This window comes from Varanus komodoensis, unplaced genomic scaffold (genome assembly GCF_004798865.1).
Source record: "Varanus komodoensis strain SLA01 unplaced genomic scaffold, ASM479886v1 scaffold14_3, whole genome shotgun sequence".
In the NCBI taxonomy this organism is placed as follows: domain Eukaryota; kingdom Metazoa; phylum Chordata; class Lepidosauria; order Squamata; family Varanidae; genus Varanus; species Varanus komodoensis.
Genome location: NW_025335439.1, coordinates 179,505 through 191,722, shown reverse-complemented (window position 1 = coordinate 191,722; position 12,218 = coordinate 179,505). Strand labels below are relative to the sequence as shown.

General features: G+C 43.6%; 1 protein-coding gene across 2 annotated transcripts; it reads right to left on the bottom strand.

Moving 5' to 3' along the window:
- Positions 1 to 3,538: 3,538 nt before the first annotated feature.
- Positions 3,539 to 11,588, bottom strand: LOC123020613 (leukocyte elastase inhibitor-like). 2 transcript variants are annotated; one of them, XM_044424539.1, is made up of 7 exons: positions 11,437 to 11,588; positions 9,770 to 9,954; positions 7,800 to 7,937; positions 6,728 to 6,845; positions 5,583 to 5,725; positions 5,180 to 5,347; positions 3,539 to 4,595 (listed from the first exon to the last, which is right to left on the bottom strand). In XM_044424539.1, exons 2-7 carry the CDS (start codon positions 9,935 to 9,937, stop codon positions 4,188 to 4,190), a joined length of 1,143 nt encoding a protein of 380 aa, XP_044280474.1. In that variant the 5' UTR covers positions 9,938 to 9,954; positions 11,437 to 11,588; the 3' UTR covers positions 3,539 to 4,187. The 2 variants fall into 2 exon arrangements, with proteins under 2 accessions (XP_044280474.1, XP_044280473.1); XM_044424538.1 differs by lacking the exon at positions 11,437 to 11,588 and adding an exon at positions 10,982 to 11,236.
- Between the last annotated feature and the right edge of the window lie 630 nt (positions 11,589 to 12,218).

Below are 12,218 nucleotides of genomic sequence, written 5' to 3'. Positions count from 1 at the left end.
TATGATTTAGCTGCAGCTCTTGTTCAGTCACTAAAAACTGAACAAGAGCTGCAGCTAAATCATAATGAAGATATAGATCTACTTCTTTGTTTTGAGAAGATTCTTATAAAAATTCCAGCAACATTATTACATTGGGAGAGGGATGTTTGTTCAATATTTCACCACGTGATAAAAGGATGAGGGCACACAGAAGCAGATGGCATTTTTGGTTTGCTGCAGGTGGCATGTTTGGTTTGCTGCTCCTGGATAATAGACGGTCGGCTTTTTATTTCATAAATACGAGGAGGACTCCAATAGACAATAGACATTGAGTATTTTATTTGAAAGTAACTTTCAACCCAGTGTCTTTTTTCGGAGTTCAAAATGTTTTTGTTGCATACAGAAATAAAAATTTGATTTCACTGTAGCAGTTCATTGATTTCATAAATGCAACACACTATAGTTTTTTTATACATAGCATAAAGGTAAAAAACGATATATGCAGTGTCATCTTCATTTTAGATGTCAAAAGGGTTTTGCGGCTCCCGGTGTTTTATTTTCTGTGGGAAGCGGGTCCAAATGGCTCTCTGAGTGTTAAGGGTTGCCGGTCCCTGGGCTAAGGGGACATGGTTAGCAAAGTATCCTGGCCTGTTTGGAATGTCATATAAAAGGTGACACAACTATCTGTTTCTTGCCAGACTCGAACCTAGCTAAATGCTTATAAACAAATATACTGCTGCATTCATATTGCAGAAACAACTCAGGTAGCCTAATATGAAGAAAGACATAATGTAAAAAGGCATCTGAAATTATATCACTTAGATTCTGGCTCTTATTCCTCCTCTGCAGCTCAAGAGAACAGTTTGTCCTCTCATATTTAAAAGCACTTCATCCATTCCTTTATTGTCTCATTAACCAAGAAGGAGAAACTTGAATTTTCAAAACTATTTTAATAATGGTGGGAGTCTTCTTGATGACATCACTGGGCATAGCCAGTCAGTGCCATGCAGAGCAGCTTGCTAATGCAAACTTGCAGGTTTGCATTACTATGGCATTGCATGTTAAACTCTGTTTTTTAAGAGTTTAACCCAGGGGTCTCAAACTGGCGGCCTGCGGGCCAATTGCCGGGAGGGGCAGGGCATGGGGGAGGGGCCCTGCGGCCTTCAAAGCGCCGGCGGCGCCCGGGCCGGCCTCCGGGAGTGACGCGGGATGAGCGGCCCACCACCACTGTGGTGGTGGAATACTTGATGCGGCCCAGCCTCACCCAGACTCTACTTCCAGCGGCCTCCAGGTAAGTTGAGTTTGAGACCCCTGGTTTAACCAGAGGGAGGAAGAGGTAGCTCTGGGATGAAAGCAATGTGGACACTTCCAGGCCACTCTCAACAGTCCAAAGATGTTATGTGTCTTGTGTGCTGAATGGATACTTAGTGCCCAAACTCTTCTTTTAAGGTAAAATATGTGATTTGCTATCTGAAAGCTAATTCAGTGTGCTGACCAGTCTCATCCTGGTGAATGCGACCTACTTTAAAGCCAGATGGGAAAATCCATTCAGAGAATCAAACACTAAATTGCTGTTTAGACTCAACAAGGTATTCCATTGCTTCCTCATACAGGCAACTTGTAACTTGCAACGTGTAAATTGTAATTTGCAGTGCCAAAGACACATGAGAATCTGAGGATACACATTCAAGTGTATGCCTGAATGAAAGCAATGCAGTGCAGACGAGCATCATCCCCACTGAAACAAATGCTTTGATTGGCCTTTGGGACACACCTGAGTGATCCTGGGAGTTTTGATACAAGTGCAGCATGAATGCTGCTTTGTGCACAGCTCCCCTTGGGTGGGTTTGGGGCACAGCTAAGAGTACGCCAGGCCTTGCACTCCAAGCAACTTGCACAATACCTTGCCGACAGAAACCCAGCGCAGGGTTTTGGCTCTCTATACTCATGCAAGGTTTTTGTTGCCATAGGAAAATCCCTTCCACTTTTGAGAAAGAACCCCTGTATCCAAGCCATTTCATACATAGGAATGCACATGTCATTTAGCCAGTGGATCCACTCTGAAATACTGTCTTGAATGTGCAGACTTAAGATTTCTATTGTTCTAGTCTTCCAAGCAGAGCACTGGCAAAGACTATGTCTTGCATGATTGCTTCACATGTAGAACACAAGGCAGTGGAACATGGTCCCTGTTGCCCCTGCTGCCCATGCCTCCTCCCCAGACCTGTTCCAGGGAGTGGGGATTGCCGGGCAGATCTAGCAGTGGCATAAGGAGATGCGGGGAGATTCTTGTTGTGAGGATAAAATGCAGCTATTTAAACCAGCTTGCCTTCCTTACAAAAGCAAAAGGCCAGCATGTTAATGTAATGCAGCAACCAGCTAGAACAATTAGAACGGGAGAGGTTGACAATGGGACATCTTATCCCTTGCAGCCTTTATCCCGAGCTCTATGAAAGCTGTCTCTGGTGCTGAACACCACCCTCAAACCAGGTCCATGCCCATGGATTGCCATGAGTAGGATCAACAAAGGTTCACAATAAAAGCTGCAGTAGATTAGGAATCCATGGAAGGCAGTCATCAGCCTCCCATTTGTTAGCATTTAGGGACATTGTTTTGTAGAAAGAAATGAACAATTATCTTTCAGCTGCTAGAACTTTTCAACAGACGGATGGATGGACTGAGACAGATATCTCTTCAGTTCTCTACATAGCTGTGCCCTTGCGGAATGACCTTGGGCTAGCCACTGTCTTGCTGACATAGGAGTCGCCCCTACTAACAAGCGCTGAAGCCCCGACAAAAAAGAACTTCAGAAGGAGCTTTCCAACCTGGAAGAGGCACCAAACTGGCAGAAATGGTTCACTGTATGACATGATGCCATTTGTGGCAACCTCCTCACCCTTAACTTCCCACAGATACTGATTAGGTGTGAGCTAGGAGTGACTGACCTCCGGGGATCTTGGGCCCATAGCAAGGTGAGCACCAGCTATTGGGTGACACACGGGTGTATATGTATATAGTAGCCAGCTCAGTGGTTAGAAAGGCTTTTTCATATTGTGGATCATTAGGAAAGGAACTGAAAATGAAACTGACCCTGACCCTTATGAGTGTCTGGGGCTGTTTAGCTTAAGAACATGGTAAGAAAGTAGATAGGGCAACATGAGAGAAGTGTGGGAGCTGGGGTTCTTCCTCTGCACGTTTCTTGGAAACCTTTTCTCAGAAAGCATTTTTATTGATGAAAGCATACACTCAGAATGAATCTCTAAGCATGTGCGGAGCAGTATGTTAAACCCCAATCTAGTATTCACTTCCGGGAACTCTCATTATGAGCATACTCTTTGGAAGGGGCCTCAAAGAGCTGTGCTTACTGTCTGAGAAATTCCCCTGCTCCAAGTCCTGCCTTAAATTATTCTATGTCCAGTCATGTGGTAACATTCCTACAAATGGCTACATTTTTTGAAACAGTACCTGAGTAGTTTTATAAGAAACATTTGGTCAATGTTGTTAGAAACCCTCTTTCCTTTCCTTTGGAAAAAAAAAAATATTCCAGGCAAGCAGAGAGTTCTTTTTGAAACTTTATTGCAATAAAGGGAGTGGAGAGTTTCCTTCCCCTTGCCAGCTGGCCAAACACATGTTCACATCCCGTTTTTATGCCCTGTCCCCGGCTGCTTCTCCCTCCTCTTTTTCCCCCATTGGCCAGGGTACTGGGAGGTTACAAATCTTTTCCGTCCACCTATCCTGTGCCACTCTGCTACCTGTTCTTCCCTTCCACTTGGTCCCTCCCAGGTGAATTATAATGAACTTATTTCCTATGAAGGGTGTGTTTGTTAATAGTCATGAGATTATTGAGCAAGGGTCTACGTGACTAATTCCCTCCTGTTATCCCAGCCCCCCACCCTTCCTATGACTAAAGAATTTTCTTTGTTACATTTTTACTCTTCCTGTTTCCTTGTTTCAAATCATCCTTTCATCCCTATCAATGTTAAAAAAGTCCCAATATATTCAGCAAAAACAAAAACCAAAAAATAAAAACCAAGAGAATGAAAGAGCAAATGAAATCACGCTTTTAAGTATAAGCATCTTGAAAACTTCCTGCCCCAGGACCCAGTCTTATTGCCACCCAAGCAGGGAAAGAAGCAAGACCCGAGCAAGTATTTGATGGGAGAGGCTGTGAAGGGCTAGCCCCATGGTTCTGTGATTCACTCTACTTTTCAAGGAGAAGCAAATCGACCGAGGAAAAGTATGCTTTTGGTTGGGTTATGGCGGATAAAAAATAGGAAGGGGTGGTCAGCATTGAACTCCTCTTCGATAGGCATTGAGCAAAACATTGCTATACCTGCTGTTGCTGCTGCTGCTTCTGTGCCTTCCTCATTCACTTCTATGAATGACTTGTGAACAATTTGGGACATATGGAGGTCCCGGGCCCCAGACATTCCAGACAAGTCAGCCTTGCCTTCATCAAAGACATCCAGCAGTCCCAGTGCAGCTAGATCAGATTTAAGATTATAGCTCTCTTCCAACTTAAATTTAGGCAGATGCACATAAACATCCGAACTGGAATACATCTTCTCTGGAAGTGTCCATTCTTGGAGCTTTCCCAAGGTTAGCTGCTTCTCCAACTACAATAAAAGAATGAATGGCAGAAATATGTCTAGCTAATTAACAACAGAGAACTGCCTTGATCAAAAGCCAGAACCTGCCAATTGGTGTGTATGTGACTGAGCAGGACTGGAGGAGTCATCTCTATGTGGAAGAGTCTGGAGGCACCCAGCTTATTAAAGTAGCTACCTGGAGCTGCTTTCACTTATGCAAGAGGGCGCACACCACATGCTGCTCATGTGAGACATCACATGTCTGATGCACTGCATCGCTTGCTAAAATAAATTGTGGGTAGCAGAGCTGGAAAAGAGAGCTCCCTTCCTAGAGAGTCATTGCCTCTTGGGGTGAGTGATATGGTACCTGATGGAGCTGAGAGTCAACTAAGCCTTGCTCTGTAGATGGGAGGAGATCCCGTCTTCTGCCTTCATCCCCAGACAAATGCAGCTGCTGCCCCAGAAAAGCAGCATTTTTGTACAAGACAAGTCACCACACAGGACTGCTTATTTCTATGAACCTTAGTGTCACACATAATGATTGTATGAGTTGCTGTACTGGAAATACTATGTTTCATCTCAGTCAGCATTTAGAAAGATAACATAATCACCTGTTCCAGGCCAGTGGAGTCATCCTCAATATCCTCTGGCAGGAGGATTATCATGCTAACTTCTTTTCCCTTGTAAGGAAGTTCCAAAACGTGGCACTTGCATTCAGGGATGTATCCAAGAGGGAACTTCTTTTTCATAAACATCATTTTCACATTCTTCTTTTCCTTCTAGATGGTTTACAATATATATGTGCAAACATGTAAATATGGAACATTAGCAAAATCTTTAAGAATAAGTAAAAACATTGCTTTTCAAAAAAAGTTGCAAGAAATTTGTGTTGGTTGAAGAAACAGACTCCATCCAGTGTGGAGGTCTAGCATAATGTAGAAGACTATACAGTTAGGTACTGTTGAACAATAAGCTCTTGTGTGGACAAAAGGACAAAAAAAGGCATTCTGTTACCTTATTGAGTCTAAAAGGCAATTCCTGAGTGTCCTCCTCTGGAAATTTCTCTTCCCAGCTGCCTTTAAAGTAAATGGCATTGACCAGAACCAGTTTGGTCAGCTCATTAACTGAACCTTCTGATAACAACTCCTGGATTTTACCTTGAAAGAAAGGTTGCAGAATTATTTATACATGAGCAAGATATGCATAATGCTATTATGCAAATAGTGAAACTTCTCTAGAAGTGAATTCACTGCATTTACTTGGAATATACTGTGACCAATTTGTCCTTTTCCAAGGATTTTACGAGATGCAATTCTTGTAATTATTGCCAACACATTCATTTAAAGGAAGCATTAGCTGTATTGAAGCAGCAGCAATTAGCAAAATTAGACAAAGGTGAGAGATTAGAGAGATGTTGCAGGGTCTGATCAGAAGCTTTTGCTAATTATGTTGCTGCCAAAGTTCCATATGGTGGCAGGTAGATATCAAAGCTGAAATCCCATGCAACTGCCTACAGCAATTTCTTAAACATGTCCACAGTTGCAAGAAAGTTAGGGTCCCCTGCTACACAGCCTATTTCCATGCACCCTGCACACTGATGGAGACCATTCAACATTCTTGGGCTGTATAAAGTTTTGGTTGACTATGCAGGTCAGGACAACAGAATTGAATTTCTTTGTTAGATTGCTTTCCATGTGAAGTGTTATAATAGCTCTGTATTTTGGCAGGAGTTTGGTGGATAGAATTAAGTAAGAATGAGATCTGATTTAGTTCAGCATTTGCTTTCCAACTGTAGCCAGTCTGACTCTAGTACTTTCCTTTATAACATCTGCAGAATTATCCTATTAATCTCTGTATACAACTGTGCCCCCTTCTGTTCATGTAAATGTGCACAGCATTACCCCTTAGTTATTTTAATAAAGCTGTTATCTCCACTCTGTTTTTACAACACAGCTAGGTCAATCACACAAAATCAAATTCCTTCCTGAGGGAAGGAAAAATTTTACTGGATAATATTTCCTTCTTTGCTATAATTACCTACAATGCATACTAGAAATATGGCAACTGAGACATAATACAGTCAAGGACAGAGAAAACATTAGGGGGAGTTTTAGTACAAGATCTAAAAATGAAGAAGAACATTTCCCAGAACATCTCACCCTCAGTCTGTTTGTTAACCCACTCGTTGATTTGCTTTCGCACACTGTTTGAAGCATTTTGGAAATCCACTGTGGATGACTCAGCTCCATACAGCTTCTTAGTGTTTGTCAAGAAGTCCTGGTGGAGAGTTATCAGTGTAAAATAAAAAACAATCAGTCACTCTCTCCTTATGAATTATAGACCCAAACCAATCTCCCCATTCTTGGCAGGATGTATCGCTCAATCCATATAAAGTTCTCCAGAATATCAGCATTTCCATAATACATGAAACACAGAATACTGAAAAACCACTGATAGTTTGGGTTTTTAAAAAAAATTCTGTGAAGACACAGCCCTATAGAAAAAGACTATATATGCTGACCAGAACAGAAGCACCATATATAAAGTCATTATTAAGTAGCTTCAGCACAGATCATAAAATCATAGAATAGTAGGGTTGAAAGGGGCCAAGAAGGCCATTAGGTCCAACCTCCTGCTGTTGTAGCTTACACCATCCCACTCATGAGTTGGTGGTAAGGTCCCAGAATCCCTGTTCCTTACTCCCCATGATATCCCTGGAGGTTGTGGGGGCTGCTGAAACACCACTACCAGATGCCCATCAGGGAATCTCCCAAACACTTCTGTTACGCTGAAGTGGTTGAAGACAACAATCAGCTGTTTGCAAAAGAGGCCTCCAGATTTTATGGTTGGATTATAGTGCAAAAGATGAATGATCTATGTGTTTTTCAGGATTGATATGAATTGTTATGACTGAATGGAAACTTTGGGTGGAATGCTCTGGAGTGGGAGCTTACTTTCCTGAAATTATGCTGATATTTGATATAACATTCATACTGTAATCAGAAGTTACATTTTATGTAAGAATGCTAAAGACAATAAAACTGGCACCAAAATAGCATCCTGCAAGAAGCACCTCTATGCATGCATGCTGACTCCATGTATTGTCACATACAACCCTTCAAACAATAAAACGTTAGAAAGTGGACCAATAATGCCACTAAGTGTTGCAAAACTTATTTTCATGATCAAATTAGTTTCCAAAATTCAGTTAGATTCTAGCAATCAACTTACTTGCAAAAAGGAATATGTCTTTTCTCCATACAACCTGTTGGCAAGCTTCAGGATATAGGGCGCATCACTCCTGTTAATCTCAGCACTGAGTGCCTGGAATTTTGAATGAAGATCTTCCACAGCATCAAAGTGAAATGTCTGCAAGAAAAAAAAAAGCAGTGGCCTAATCCATCATTCCTGTGGCCAGTTAGGAAAGCATATTTATCAAGGAGCTGTGCGATGATTCAGAAATCAGAAGACTGCAATTTCACATGTTTGCTATCTGATAGACCATTCCCAGCAAAGATGCCACTGCATTCATTTCTGGATTAAAGTGATACTTGGACACAGCCAGGGCATGAAAAGGTAATCCTTTATCCCCATCCTCTGTACCTGTGCAATGCATTTATCAAAAAAGTGAAATCAAAATAAATATAATATGTTATTGCGCCATCAATTACTGAATAGTTAGAACATTTGTTCTGGATCTCAGTGCCCTTCTGAACAGTGAACAAATGGAATTTACATATTTCACCATATAAATTCCATTTTATTTTGTTAAAAAGCTTGTATAAATTAACAAATAAGCTGTTGCACACGGACTTACAATCCAGACCAGCCTTTGTACATGAAATGTCTGGCTCTTAGCATGTGTGGAATAGTAGGGGATTCTGAACAGGTGTAGTAGGGTATGCCACTGCAGCTCTCCCCCCTCCACCCCACTTTTGTACCAGTAGGAGGGTCTGCTTATACAAGGGGGCACAGTTCTGAAAGTGGGCCCAGAAGTGGGCCCATTCTGGGCACAGTTCTGAAAGTGGGCCCAGAAGTGCGTGGAAATGTTCATTTCTGGATTGGAACCAGTGAGCGGTGCTCCCTTCTGCCAAATCTATTGACCGACTCCATTCCAGAAACAAGCATTTCTGCTCATTGGGGTTGCTTGCAGAACCAGGAAGTCCCCGTTGTTCAAGCAGTTATTTCTGCTAGCTCATGAGTGCAACAGAATCTGCCCTAAGATTAAGAACTTTTTTGCACTATTAATGCAGTCATGATTGCAGGAATGGATGTGCAGTCTGATTGTTCCAGGATCTCTCTGTATCATTGTATGCTCATGTAAGGGATTGCACAAAAGTGGTCAGCAGTGTGAAGTTTGCTCTGGGGGTATGGGAAATACAGAATTAATTCATAGCATTGCTAGTGCAGCATTATCTTCTTTCTGTTTACATCCTTGCTACTTCTGCTTTCAATGCAGTCCACATGGGTTGGGCAATTTGAAGTGATGGCACGCATACTGAATGTGGTGTGGTACAAAGTCCACAGCTGGATGGGCAATTAGGTTTATTGTTTTAATTCACTACCACCATAATCCAACAATGCCAAAACCACTCCCTTGAAACTAGGACTGTAAGATGCAGTATTCTTAAGGGCCTCTAATGCACTGATAAATCCCCGTAAAAAGGTGTTCACTGCTGTGAGTTATTTTGAATATAAAAATGTTTCTATTTTAACATTGAATCTGCTTAAAGAATCAATCCCAAATCTTCTTAAAGGCATACCCTGTTAAACAGAAGCCTCACAGCTAGGATCCATCATCCTGCCAGAGTAGAGGCAATTATTGCCACTCTATCTTCCTTATTTGGTTTTCCCTCTGCAAGGGCCTTTGAGTGCTCTAAAAAAGATACATCAGCAGGGCTAGGGATGGGATAAGATTTATAGTTCCTGGGTCTCTCCACTAGAATGGCTCTTCTCTAGCTTCTCTGAAGTCCACTGAGCAGTTCCACTGTGCAGGTACCATGGCAGCTACAAGAGAACGAGTGACCAGGCAGCAGCAAGGGAGGGATTAGATCACATGGTCCCCTTCCCAAAGTCATATCAGTGTTTGCTGCTTCAGAAGGCAAAAATCAAACAATTCTATGATCTCTGGGACCTCAGGAGAGCTCTCTTAACAAAATAACCAGAATTCAGCATAAAACCAAGAGAAAAGATCCACTGACCTTTGAAAGTTGTTTGGCTGTGTTACCTTTGGTCCCTAAGTAGACCATAGAAAGAGCAGTGGATATGCTAAAAGGAGAGAAGAAGATATTGCCTGTTGGCTTGGCTGTATTCAACTGCTGGAAGAGATCCAGGCCAAAATGAGTGTTTGCAAGAGCCAGTTTATCCATGGTGAAATTCTGAAAGCCTGAAAAGAAAATGTACATATTTATAAAAATATTTACGTATCACTTTTCAGTCCCAGAAGGGTGCTTTAAAACAATATTAGACCAATTAAGAACAAAAGGGGAAACAAGCAGACTTCAAAGGGAGTGAAATGAATGACATCACAATTGTTCAAAAAGTGTGTAGAACTGAAAGGTTTTAACAACCCACTCAAAATTAAATAAGAACTCAGTCCTTTGAGAGTTCCTCTGTCAGGCTTCCACCACTGACAAGCCTGCCTTACGTTTCCACCAAACACATCTCTTTTCTTGGGGAAACTGAAACAGATACTAAACTACGGAGAGATTCATTTGGCAGAAGGAAGCCATTTAGAACTTCAGTCGGCACCCTGAGTTTAGATGCAAACTTAAAAGCCAAACTAGTTGGTATCAGACCTCTATAGGAGGCTGCCAGGTTGTCACAGAGGTCATCCACTGCAACCACTTAAGATAGCAACATTGCTGCAGATACCTTTCTTGTCTCACTCCCAAAACTCAGTCCAGGCACAGCCTTCTGTGCTGGGGTAGCGGCTCAAAAGTAAGAACGGAGTTGCTTTTATTAGCAGCCTTGCATGAAGAAAATTGGTGAGGTAATTTCTGTCCTATTCAAGCGGAGAATGCGGGGCTTGCAGTTTTGCTTTTCAAATGGTTGCTAAAAGCATGTAACCTTGGTGAGTAGTCAACTTCTGGCCTCTGTAAAACACAGAAACCTGAAGTTGCCACCTTGTCTCCTAAAAGAGGCTTTGATAGCCCTGTATCAAACTGCTTGTAAAATTCCCTGGCAGACTTTCTTCTTCTTGGTTCATGGCCAAGTGGCGCAGTGGTTAAGCACATGGGACTGGGACTCAGGGGATCTGGGTTCTAGGTCCTGCTTGGCCTTGGAACCAACTGGGTGGCTTTGGGCCAGTCGTAGCCTCTCAGCCTAGTCTACCTGATTATTATTGTGAGCCGCCCCGAGGCTTCAGCGAATGGGGCGGCATAGAAGCCTTCTAAATAAATAAATAAAAATACCTCGCAGGGTCGTCGTTGTGGGGATACGATGGAAAGCAGCAGGAGGATGATGCAAGCCTCTTTGAGATTGTTGCAAGAAAAAGTGCGATATACACATTATAAATAAATAAATATAAATGGCTTAGTGACAGAAGAGCCCCGCTTGGCTTGCAGGGGGCGCCTGGGTCGATTTCGAGAGGGCTGGCACGGGAACTGGCCAAGCATCCCGGGCAGCCCCATCCCGCCAGGGAGCGTCGGCAACGCGCCTGCTGGCTGCACAAAGGCACGGCATCGGCCCAGTCCAGAGGCGCGGGCGAGGCTCCCAGGTCGCCGAACAGGGCTCTCGCCTCCCTCCACCAGGGTTCGCATGCCGCCCTTTCCGACCACCCCTCCAGCGATTGTCCCCCGGAAGGACTTGGCACCGGCGCGGAGACGGGAAGCGCCGAAAGAACGGCGCAGGTGGCGCTATGCGGTACCTTCTGGCGAGCAGGCTTCCCGAGCAGGGTCTGAGCGGCTCCCGCAAGTGGCTCGGCGCAGCAACGCTGGCGGCTCTTCCACTCCCGCCGCTCTTTGGCCTGCAGTGACGACTGCGCGAAAATGGTCTTCCCGGCCTGGGCGGGACAGCCACGGGCAGTTCCGCCAGCCGCGCCCTTCGCCCGCTGCACGCTTCGTATGACAGCGGGGGTCTGCTGCACGGACTGAACGGAGAAGAAGACGGCGTAGGGGACGGAAAGCGGGACAGCCGTTCCGCATTTAGAGTTTGTGGCTTTTATATTACAACACAGTTTCCTGAGCACGAGTTAGCCAGCATACTAAAAGAGCTTGGGAACACGAGTACAAATTGCACTGGCGCAACCTGTCATAATGTACACCTCCATCAAAAAGGTCCAGCAGAAATTGGGTCCCAGGTGGCCAGCTCCTTGGTGACAAAGGCATTTGCGCCGTAGCTAGCTCTTGGACTGGAACATTCAGCAGATACACTTCCCTCCTTCCTAAATTTCGACAGTTTTGTCCCCTGACACGAATCCTCTATGGTAAGAACCATAGTGGCAAAACACATGCCTGTCCCTGGGGCTGTGGAAAGAAATGACTCCTTTTTGAGGAAAAGGAAATTTCAGTGCTCTTCGAACTGAGAATTCTCCCTTGCCTATGGAAGCATGGAAGATGTTCAGGATTTTTATTCTACTTGACAAACCTGAGTGCAACCTTTGGGTATTCTGTGCTATCAAAAACCTTCAGGTAATAGAGAACCCTCTAA

Coding starts and splice junctions, on each gene's coding strand:
- LOC123020613 (XM_044424538.1), bottom strand. CDS start 11,078: ATGTGTATATCGCACTTTTTCTTGCAACAATCTCAAAGAGGCTTGCAT. Junction 7,938..9,769: donor CAGCCAAACAACTTTCAAAG/GTCAGTGGATCT, acceptor TTTTTCTTGCAG/ACATTTCACTTTGATGCTGT. Junction 6,846..7,799: donor AGACATATTCCTTTTTGCAA/GTAAGTTGATTG, acceptor ACTCTCCACCAG/GACTTCTTGACAAACACTAA.